Source organism: Muscardinus avellanarius (genome assembly GCF_963383645.1).
Source record: "Muscardinus avellanarius genome assembly, chromosome: 2".
Classification (NCBI taxonomy): domain Eukaryota; kingdom Metazoa; phylum Chordata; class Mammalia; order Rodentia; family Gliridae; genus Muscardinus; species Muscardinus avellanarius.
In genome coordinates this window covers 12297194-12308968 of record NC_137787.1, presented here as the reverse complement: position 1 = coordinate 12308968, position 11775 = coordinate 12297194, and the positions used below count along the sequence as shown (strand labels likewise).

The window sequence follows — 11775 nt, the reverse complement described above, 5'->3', positions numbered from 1 at the left end:
CAGGGACACCTGGCGCTGCCCTGCTGGTGTTGAGAGTCTTAATGTCTATTTTCCTGAGTAGTGTGGCCCTTGGTGTAGTCTGTGATAGCCTGGTGGATCTGGATTATGTCAGTGGACCCAGAGAGATCCCTCCGGGGGGGGAGAGGGAGGGTTTCCTCATGGTGTAAGTGAAGAATGAATGATGTAAGGATTGCCCAAGGTGGAGAAAATTCACCTACTTGCCGAGTTTCTGTGATATCATGCTGAGTTGCATCTTGGTAAATTAAGAAGAAAGCAGAAGTTTATGTGACCACGTAAGAGAGTAAAATGATATTGCAGGAGATTTATACCTACCGGGGGCCCTGGGTCCCCCTTTTCTCCAGCATATCCATCTCGACCATCTTGCCCATGTTCCCCTGGAAATCCTGGGGGTCCATCAGGCCCTCTTTCTCCTTTGTGCCCTAGGAACAGAAGCCAGAAAATATTCAAGCTCTTATCATCAAGGATTTAAGTAGAAGAAAAGCAAAGACTAAAGATGAAGACAATGACTTTGACTGTGTGAGTTGACGGTTTCCTCTGAGTTTCCCACCCAGTTGTCCAAAGTCCCACAAACTATGCCAAAGCTAGAAGGAATAACTGCCAACCCATCTGAATCTCCCCTCTCCTCCTCCTCCTCCTCCTCCTCCTCCTCCTCCTCCTCCTCCTTCATCTTCTTCTTCTTCCTTCTCCCTCCCACCCTCTTTCTCCATTACTAGGATTCTAGGATTGAACCCAGAGGCATTCTACCACTGAGCTACATCCTCGGCTCTTTTTATGTCTTATTTTAAGACAAGATCTCACTAAGTTGCCCAGGCAAGCTGGAACTGGAACTTGCGATCCTCTTGCCTCCACCTCCCCATGAGCTGGGATTATAGGTGTGTGGCAGCACCCATGCTCATTTGAATTTCTTCATTTGGGAAATTTTCCTTTTTTATCCCAGCAAGGAGGTGGTGTGTGGAAATACCAGTCACAGATCATCCCTGCTTGTGTGATGCTAAACTTGGAGTTCTGTCCCCTGGCCAAATGAGATGGGAATTGTGGGGATCTTGCCCTAAGCTAACCAGTCTCTTCTGAAATTAACTTTCTAAGTAGAGCTAACAAAGGTGAGCTCTCTTTATCTCTGGATATAAAAAATTTGGAGTTGCCTGAAGGGATCTACCCACAGCCCAGAGAAAGCCAGTCTGGTGGGAGAAAGTACAGCTGGGAAAATGAAAGAAAGAGATGATAGACAGACAAAAAAGTAGATAGATGATAGATAGATAGATAGATAGATAGATAATAGATAAATAAATAGACAGACAGACAGGTAGGTAGATGGTAGATAGGTAAATGATAGATGGATAGCTATCTAGATAGATAGATAAGTGATAGTAGATAGGTGATGGGTAGATGTATGGTAGATAAATAAATTGAATAGATGATAGGTAGATAGATAGCTGATAGGTAGATAGGTGATAGGTAGATAGATGATAGATAGATAGATAGATAGAGGATTCTAATGCTGAGCCAGGGCCTGGCTCTGCTGTCCCCGAGCAAACCACACATTGAGCCTTTCCCATTTTGTTTGGAGAAGTCAATAAATTGTTTTCTGTCCCCCAAACTACTGCATGCTGGATGTGTGTCACTTATAATCAAAATATTATTACAGCTGGTTGTGGTGGTGCATGCCTATAATCCCAGTACTTGGGAAACAGAAAATTGCAAGTTTAAAGCCACTCTCAGCAACTTAATGAGACCCTGTCTGAAAATAAAAAGTAAAAAAGGGCTGAGGGTATAACTCAGAGACAGACTATCCCTGGGTTCAATCTCCAGTACCAATACATACACACATACAATATCCTTAACTAATATAATAATACTATAACATAGGAGCAGATAGTAGGCACGTTAAAGGTTTTGTTTGAAACCCAAGTTTACTACAATACAGATTTGAAAAAGTGACTAAAGGAAGCATTTGTGCTTTCAAGTAAAAGATGAGAATCAGAGCTGAACATTCACACCACTCTGTGAAGGGCAGGGAGTATTTTCAGAGCAATCTCAGCAACCCTAGATTACACAGAATTGATCGGTGGTTACAAGGGAAGTTAATCCAAGAGGATGGTCCATCTGGATTCATAAAACGTCAGGGGACTAAACGACTGACCACGCTCACCTTTAACTCTCGACGTGACCATGTCCCCCTTGGCTCCTTTGTTGCCGGGGGGTCCTGAGGTCCCAGGTTTTCCCTTGCGGAAAAATAAGAGCAACAAATAGATTTACTTCGATGTGCGGAAAGTTATTCACATTTAAAAGTGATATACATTTGTGTTTATCTAATCTCTCTTTTTTCATCCTAAATATCTTGTTAAAGGTTCTGATTTGCTACTCTTAGTCCCATCCCATTTCCTACCTTGCAATGTGGTCCCACCTGACAAATGGCTCTGCATGTGAAAGATGGTGACATCTAATAAGGTCTGCACCTGAGTTTGCAGAAATGTACCCGTGTCTATTTCCTATAATGTAACAATGCACAATGGTTACCTGAGGTAGCATCTGGGAAAAGCTGGGGGAATTGTCTGCATATGATTGTGCAATCTCTTGTGAATCTTACAAACAAAACTTTGTAGTGAAAAATGCTTAATTATCTTGGGCTTCGAACTGTAAATTTGAGAGCAAAGAAAAGGTGAGTTTACCCAAAGATCTGCTGTGGAGCTGCAGGGAGATGTGTGGGGACAAGCTTACACTAAGAGAGGCAGGGAAATAATGTGGTGTTACGAGACAATGATGAGGTCAGTAGGTCGCCTCTGCTCAGCAAGGGTTATGGTTAAATATAGGACGTCCCCTGAAAGAGCTCATGTACTGACATTCAGAGTTGCTGTGGTTAAATCATGAGGGTTGTCATCTCATCAGTGGATAATCTATTGTAATGGATTTATTGGATGGTAACATAGGCAGATGGGTGTGGCCTTGAGGACGGTTTGTGTCCTTGGGTCCCCTTCTTTACTTTCTTGCTGCTGGCCTCTGTGATATGAGAGCAGATTGATATTCATTCTCTCTGTCTCTCTCTGTCTCTCTCTGTCTCTCTCTCTCTCTCTCTCTCTGCTTGCCACCCACCACCATGGTCTGAGCTCTGCCAACATAACCCAACCTGACTTACACTGAGCCCCCTAAAATATCCAGAACTATGAGCAAATACACCTCCCTCTAGGTTTAGTGGTCAGTACAGTGGGAATGCCAATGGAAACAGCAAGTAAACAAACTTTGGCTAATGGACACAATGCCTAGGAGCCATTGAAAGTCAAGAAAAAACAGCTCCATACCCATACACACGAGTGGGCAGCCCAGAGAGCAGTGCTCCAGCAAAGTGTCCTGTTTGTAATCTAATCGGTAAGACATCAAAATGGTGAGTTGGGCAAATTTCTGATAGAATAGATAAATTTTACAGTAGTCATAGAGTGCTAATCTGTGTTGAGTGCTATTTTAATTCTTATTTTTACTGCACATGCTAACTCACAAATGATGATAGCGCCTGGCTAATCTGGAGGTCCTTCAGATGGATGCAGGATCAAAATAGAAATATATTCACATAGCATTTGGACCGTTTTCTCTCCAGTAAGAGAATGGGTTATTTTGTGTTTAATATAAGACCTGGGAGTCTGGGAAGGGTGACATGACATCTCATGTTAATGACTCCCAACCTGGGAGGAGGTTATTATTCAGCATGTTGGAGACATAGGATGGAGTAGAGGGAGGATTTGCAGTACTAGAGTCACATCACAGACTTATGTGAGCTAGTATGACAAAAGGTATTAGGGTTGTGTTTGGATATCACTGAAAACATTACTAAAGTGGTTTTGAAAACTATAGAGTATCAGACATCACTCTGAATACTGAGGACATAGCAGTTGATCAGAATATCTTGCCTTTATGGCATTTAGTGAAATGAAAGTTTAGCCTAAGAGGTTCCTGGGGCAAAGTTTCTTTATCAGCTGCTTTGGGACCAAGAACTACTTCTCAAAATTTGAAGACTTGAAATTCCTAAATGTTTGTGCTAATACTAAGACAGAAGCCAGACATAACAGAAATCCCGCTCTGCCAAGCATATTCGAGTTGTCTTATGCACAGTCTAGATTAGGAACTTGGACCACAGATGCCTTCAGAGGTCATGTCTGTCCAAGGGAAGCCCCCGGGACTCCCCTGTAGACACAGCCACCTTGACAGACATACCCATGATAGTAGTAGGAACCCATTAATCTCGTGTTTATACATTTCCAGTTCCTCAAGGGAAGCCATAAATCTCATGTTAATAATCTCAAAACAACACAGGTCTTTGCTTCTAGCTAGACTCCTTGGGAGCAGTGACCCCGGATGTCTTGTTCACCAGTGTGCCTCCAAGGGTCTCATGACATAGGGCTGAACTGAATTCTTGCCAACAAAACTGTAAGACAATGTTATCATATCTCCATTTTATAAAAGGTACAACTGAGGCTCAGGAAGACCACAATGCTCACAGATGTCAGAAACAACACTGAGCTGGGTGTGGGAGACCCCAAACCAGGGTGTATTCTTGGGCTGAGGTAATGAAAACAAACTTGGTTCAGTCACAGAGAAAACTGTAAAAACTTAAGCCTGCTTTTCTGTTTTCAACTTTCATATCAATCTGTGGCTGCAGGGCCAGGGACCAGCAGGTGAGAGAAGAGATACAGAGAGGAGAGAAGAGGCCCAGTGGCCCTGGTCTGCCGTTCTTCCTTTCCCTTCCTTTCCTTCCTCTCTTTTTCCCCCTTATCTTTCTTTCCCTTCTTTTCCTTCCCCTGTGCCCCATGGTGTGATCCTGGTCCATGACTGTGATCCCAATATAATGACTTAAATGAAGGGAAGTCACATGGACAGAATCATATAGAACAAAGATATCAGAAATACAGTGGGCTCAAAGAAGTAAGCCCAGAGCCACTGAAATAAGCAACCCTTATTCATCATGACCTTGGATGAGCTAGTAATCTACACTCAAAGATGTTAACTCCAAGAAAAAAAACTCAATAAGACACCACAAAACAAATTAGAGATGTTAAAATCATCATTGAGAAGATTAAGTAGATACACACACACACACACACACACCACAAAGTGACTATGGCAAAATGTTGAATTTAAAAAGCAGACTATAATCTATGTGTGGTGGCACATGCCTATTTTCCCAGTGCTTGGGCGACTGAGACAGGGAGGATATCACAGGTTCAAGGACAGCCTCAGTAACACAGCAAGACTCAGCAACCTAGGAAGACCTGGGATCAATCCCGTGTGTGTCTGTCTGTCTGTCTGTCTGTCTCTCTCTCTCTCTCACACACACACACACACACACACACACACACACACACACACACACACCATAACACGTAAAGGACTACCCAATTGCAACCATATTCCTTGAGCCTGCATCTGCTTGCATTAAGGACTAGCTTTTAGCCGTGGACTCTACAGGTCTGCTGTCTGCTCTGTCCATGTGATGAGGGTGGGGCTGAGTCTTAATCTCCATCTTCACTTAAAGCCCATGAACTGGAATCCTGTTTTCATGAGACTTTTCTGAGGGAAATGGAGAAAAATACTTTGTGTGTGATGGTCAGTCCAGGTCACTGCAGGATCAGACCTCCTAATAAGGAGAAAACAGAGGAGCTGTCTGTCTTCAGCCTTCAGGGAGAGCCCCAGTGGTCTGGGACTTTATTCCAAAGGAGCAGACAGCTGAAAGTCTCATTTATAGCTGTCAACAAATGAGAAGCATCTGAGACAGGTCTCATCTGCTCTCCAGCATTGATCATCATGCACTCTAGCAAAGCCAGTGTTCACACCTCCATCCTGGAATCCTTAATTGAGCATCACCCCACAGCCTACTCCGCATCTCACCTTGCCTGTCCAACAGGTTCCCAAACTTAAAATGCCCCAACAACACAGCTTCTGCCCAGTGCCAGCTCCATCTGGCATCTTCTCCATCTCAGTCTATGGCAGCCGTCTCTGCCAGTGGCTCAGGCAAAACCACTCAACTCCCTCCTTTACTTCTATTTTTCTTGTATCCTGTGTTTTCTCTAACAGCCAATCTATTACCTCTACCTTCAAAATAGTTCTAGACTCTGACCACCTCTCACTCCCATCCCAGCACCACCAGGTTGACCTGCCTGGCACTGTCTCACAGGATTACTGGGCTCCGCCAGCAACTCCCCTGCTTACCCTGTCTAGGGTTTGTTCTCCACAGTGTCCAGAGGAAACTATGTGTTGCAAATGAATGTCAGAGTGGGTCTGTCTGCTCTGTCTCCCCTGGCTCTTCCATGTCATCTGGAGCCAAAGCTCAGATCTAATCCATCTGTACAGCCCCATGCTCAGCAGCCCTGCCAACCCCAGGTCCCCTGGCTCCATCTTCCCTGACTCTACCCACCCCTAACTGTCTCCACTACAGTCACACTAGGTGGTGACAGCCTAGGTCGCCCTCTGCCATACCATGCATCTACTCATTTATCTGTGACAAGGTCTGGGTCCTCCCTAAAGCTTCAGGAGGGCAGAGACTGTTGTGGCCTCTGCTCTACCCTCAGCACCTGCAACACTGTTGGCATTCCATAATAGCAATTAGCCGAATCAATGAACAATGGATAATTAAATGAATGAATGTATGAATGAATATAGGTAATCTCTTAGTCATTAAGATGTTTATAGGTTCAAAACACAAAGTCCATACTAACTGAAAGATAGGATGAGGCCATTAAGTTCAATCTCTAGCTGACTCTTTTAGCTAGGAAAAAAAATGACTAGTAGGAGGACTTGTAGGAATTACTCACTGGCGGTCCCGGAGATCCTACAGTGCCGGGGGGGCCTGGGTCACCTTTTCCTCCAAGCCAGCCGGGAAGCCCTGAGTCTCCTTTACTCCCCTGCTTCCCAGGTGGGCCAGGAGGGCCAGGGGGGCCCGTGGGACCAGGTGTGCAGGCACAAAGCCCTTTGTTTCCTAGACAGAGGATAAAAGCTGGCTTTGTCACAGTTCCTGAACAAAATCCCCAGTAAGGCTGTTACTGTGCAAAAGCAATAACGCAAATACAGAACGAAAATAATCCAGTGTACACAATTCTTTCTACAGGTAACTGAGCACACACGGTGTGGGAGCTGGGAGTCACACAGGCAGGCATGGGGTTGCTAGGCATGCTATATATGATAGAGAACATCCTTTCCAAACCAATGGGTTATATGGTGCCTTAATAAACTCTTCTTGATAAGGGGGAAAGTTGACATCTAGTCTACTGAAGAACTGAAACACCTTTACCTCATTCCTACTGAAGGATAAAAACACAAATTAAAAAAAAAAACAAGTAAACTGGTCAGGGCATAAATCCTGAAAAATCAGGGAAACAAAGTAATACACGAAGAGGGATGGATTGTTGATTGCATTGACCATTACAATTGCTAGTTCACCATAACGCATTCCGTAATCATCAGGATTTTTAGTGAGGTTTTTCTTGTTGTTGTTGTTTGTTGGTTGGTACTGGTAATTGAACCCAGGGTCATTCTACCTCTGCATTACACTCCTAGCCCCTTAAAATTATTTTTAAATTTTGAAACAGGTTCTCTCTCGGTTGCTAAGAATGTGGCAACTTTGCTGAGGCTGTTTCCCAAATCTGTGATCCTCCAGTCTCAGCCTACCAAGTCCTGGAATTACAGGAGTGTGCCACCATGCCTGGCTAGAACTTTTAGTTTTTTAAAAGTCTTTAAGTAAAACTCCTCAGTTGTATTTATGACCTCACACCAGCTGACTTAGTTCCTCAATAAGGCTGAAATAATTTAGAGTGCAAAAACATACAGCCACCAGCATTCGATTGAAATCTGGAAAATATGGGACCCACAGAGAGAAATGAGTAAAATATCATTCTATCTCTGCTGATTTCAAAGAATCAAGGGAATGTTGTGGGCAAAATCACCATTTGGATGCAAATTTCATGGTCTTTACACTACAAGATATAAGCATAAGCATTTGATTTTTTTTTTTCTTTTTGGTTCTGGGGACTGAATTCAAGGGTTTCCAACCTCTGATCTATATAGTCCCAGTTCTTTTTACTTTTTTATTTTGAAAAGGGATCTCACTAGGTTTCTGAGGGTCTTGAATAATGACAGAGGCTAGCCCCAAACCTGTAATCCTCCTGTCTCAGCCTCCCAAGTACTGGGATTACGGGTAGGTTCTTTTCTTTGGTGACTTTTAATCACTGCACAGCAGACAATGAAGGGACGTTCTTATGAGGAGTATCCAAGGTGAGCATCAAGTCTAAATAAAATGCTACACTATACATCTCAGAAATGTCTCAAATCCTTCGCACATGCTGCCTCCTAGACATTCTATCTTCCATGCATACTTGCCTTTTTCTCCTTTTGAGCCTCTTCCTCCTGGGGGGCCCATTTTGCCCTTTATCCCTTGTGGTCCAGGTTGTCCAGCAGTACAGTGTATCACTGCAGGGTGGGAAAGGGGTGGGCAGAAAGAACCACTTAATTTGGCTAATGTTGTCTATAGAACAGGAGTTTCTTGCACTCATGCTCTTCTCATCCTGGATTTTCCCTCTCAGATCCATGCTTCTCTCTTCCCCTTTATCTATCTATCTTTCTATCTACCTATATCTATAGCTCTCTTTCTCTTCCTCTCTCTTCCCAGTATAAGAATAGGCAACACATAGAACATGCAATTGTTATAGTATGCCATAAAGTGATACTTATACTCAGCCCTAAGATAGTGAGCTATAAAGCAACAGTGACAACAGGAATATATCAAAATAATTTTTTTCAATAATAGAGTCAGCATATTGCAAAGATGTTACTTCCTTCAAAAATCAATCATTAGCTAATGAAGAAAACATAAAGATGGCTTGCAAAACAAAAATGTGGAGATTTTTGATTGAAGATGACAGATAAAATACAAATCATAAATTCTACAGTCTCTCTACATCGCAGTAGAATAAAAGAAAGCAAAATAATATTAAAAGGCATAAATACACAGGATGAAGAAAAAAGAAGAGGAACAAAAGAAGGAAGGGAGGTCTTAGTAGACCCTAAAAAAGAATGCTGAAATCTAAACAGGTACTGGGGAAAGCTTAGAAAGAATCAGATTTGTAGAAGAAATTGCCCCTAGAGCTTAGGGAGTAGAATGACAGCGAGACTTGATTTGTTAAATAGACAAAAAGAAAGATACCCTTCACACACACACCCACACACCCACACACACACACACACACACACACACACACACACACACACAAACCAGCAGCATCTACTCACCTCAAAAAAAAAAAAAAAAAAGGACTTCCTGGAAGCCTGCGACTGATAAAAGCAGCAAATACCAGTCCTGCTGACACCTGATATCCACTGCCTTAAAAACAATGTTCTTACCAAAGCCAGAAAACACCATAACTTTTAAAAGAAACTCAATAAGTAAAAGGCTGTAGGTAAAAAGACCAATCTGAGAGCAGAAAAGAAACCCGCCGGCCTTGTGGGACCTGGTACCACACCAGCATCATCAGGTCTTACTGTACCTAACTCCAGAGAATCACAGGAAACAACAAAAGATTTGAAGTAAGCAGCTGAAGATCATCAGAATTGTAAGTCATTAATTCATCCTGCACAAACACTGGCTACAACTTGCTGTAGTGGCAGCTGAGCTCACCACACCCTCCAGAGATCCAGAGTGGCTCTCAACAACACCTTAAGTAAACCTGCTATTTCTGCGGAAGAATGCCTGGCACGTGAGTCCCCCAGGGACTTATGCAGCCTTGATAAACTCCCTGGGTCTGAGACTTTGCATTTCAACCCAGTGAAGGAAGGGATGGAGTCTGCTGTTGGATGTAGCAGAGGCTTGGACAGACTCAATGGAAAGCATGGAGGAAGACCTACGCTTAATACTAGATACAACTAGTTGGATCTTCAGGATCACCACAGACCACCCACTCGTGGTGAATGGGGAGAAGTCAGACCAGACCAGCCCTCGCTGTGGATAACAGAGACTCTTAAACTGGGTTTGGTCCCTGAGGCATCCTCCACCTATACAGGCAGGGAGAGACGTAGGCTCCACATCCATAGAAAGTGTGGAGGGTGAGATACACTTAACATTAGATTCAGCCCCAGTGATACTTGCCAACTCTGTAGACTGAGAAAGACTCAGAGAACCAGGCTTGCAGCAGGAAAAGTGCTGGTGGCACACGGTGTCTGCACAGAAAGAGACTGAAGAGGCCTGGTCTGCTGAATATTCATATATTTGTATTAATTTGTTATTGTTGTTGTTTTGTTTTTTTGTTTCTTATTTTTTAAGTGTGAATGTCTATGCTTGTTTATTTACTCTCTTCCCAAACCCTCTCCCAAGCATCTTCCCTTGTACAGACCTACTCTCTTCTCGCTATCCTTTTTCTTTTTTTCTTTTCCTCTCTCTTCTTCCCTCTTCTTTGTCTTGTATTAAATCCACTTCATATCACTATACTAAATACTTTGGTTACTAAAATACTACTACATATTCACTATCTCTAATCTTTACTATATATTTCCTTACCAAATTCATGCCTTCATTCTGTTCAATATTATCTGTGGCTTTACCTTATTCTTGCATTTACAAATTCACTTTCCTCCTTAATCAACCTTCATGGTTGAATACAATACAACTTGCCCTTGGATATGTCAGCTGACACCTAGACACTGAGAGAAATTTATCAAAAGCAACAGATACAAACTTCTGAAATCATGAGAAGGAGGAATGACAAGGGAGCAATGAGCTCCCACAACAACACAATAACAGAACCTGACAACACAGAATTGCAGAGACTGCCAGAAGTTCAAATCAGTAATGTAACTATAAAAAAATAATACAGGACTTCTGAAAAGAATTTAGAGAGAGACTGAAAGAATTAAAGGATGCAATCATTGAAGTGAAGGCATCAATTCAAACTGAACAATCAATTAGACCACATGAAAAATAGAGTCTTGCTCCTAAAAGATAATTAATCAAAAAATGAATACACAGTATATAATTTAGAAAAAACAATTCAACAGCATAAATTAGACATTGAAGAAATATGGACACATTTTCAAAGAGCTAGGTATAATTGGCATAGAGGAGGGAATAGAAAGTGAAACCAAAGAAATCAATAATCTTCTTAAATAAGTAACATCATAAAAATCTCCAAACATAGAACGAGAGATCAATACAAAAATACAACCCTCATATAGAAAAAATCAGAGAAAAGGTTCACCACGCCACATAACAGTCAAACTGACTAATGTAGAAGCCAATGAGAGAAACATAAAGGCAACAAAAACAAAAGACCAAGTGACATTCAGAGGCAAGCCATTAGAATCACTCCAGACTTCCCAAACCAAGTTACCAAAGCCAGAAGATCCAGGAGTAACATATTCCAAACTCTGAAAGAAAACAACTTGCAGCCAAAAATTTCCTATCCAGAAAAACTATCTCTCAAATTAGACAGGGAAATAAAAATCTTCCATGACAAACACAAGCTGAAATAATTTATGTCTTCCAAACCAGCACTAGAGAAAATATTCAAAGGCATTAACTGCAAAGAAAAATGTTATACATGCCAGAATCAGAGAAACAAGAATTTCCATCAAACAACTAAGCAAAGAAAAACAAAGATTACCTCAAACAGAAGTAAAAACTCAAAATGTTAGGAATTAAAAATCATCTTTCAATCACACTGAACATAAATGGACTCATCTCCCAAATAAAAAGACAAAGGTGGAAAAATGGATTAAAAACCAGAA

The 11775-nt window shown here is 42.1% G+C and overlaps 1 protein-coding gene across 1 annotated transcript in view; it reads right to left on the bottom strand.

The window, feature by feature from the left end:
* Positions 1-11775, bottom strand: part of COL4A4 (collagen type IV alpha 4 chain) — a gene marked incomplete at both ends in the record, with an annotated part of 123725 nt that overhangs the window by 51033 nt on the left and 60917 nt on the right. The window contains 4 exons of the mRNA XM_080689307.1: positions 334-440; positions 2171-2243; positions 6819-6982; positions 8380-8469. Coding sequence (XP_080545433.1) covers positions 334-440; positions 2171-2243; positions 6819-6982; positions 8380-8469 — 434 coding nt within the window. The remainder of the gene's footprint in view (positions 1-333; positions 441-2170; positions 2244-6818; positions 6983-8379; positions 8470-11775) is intronic.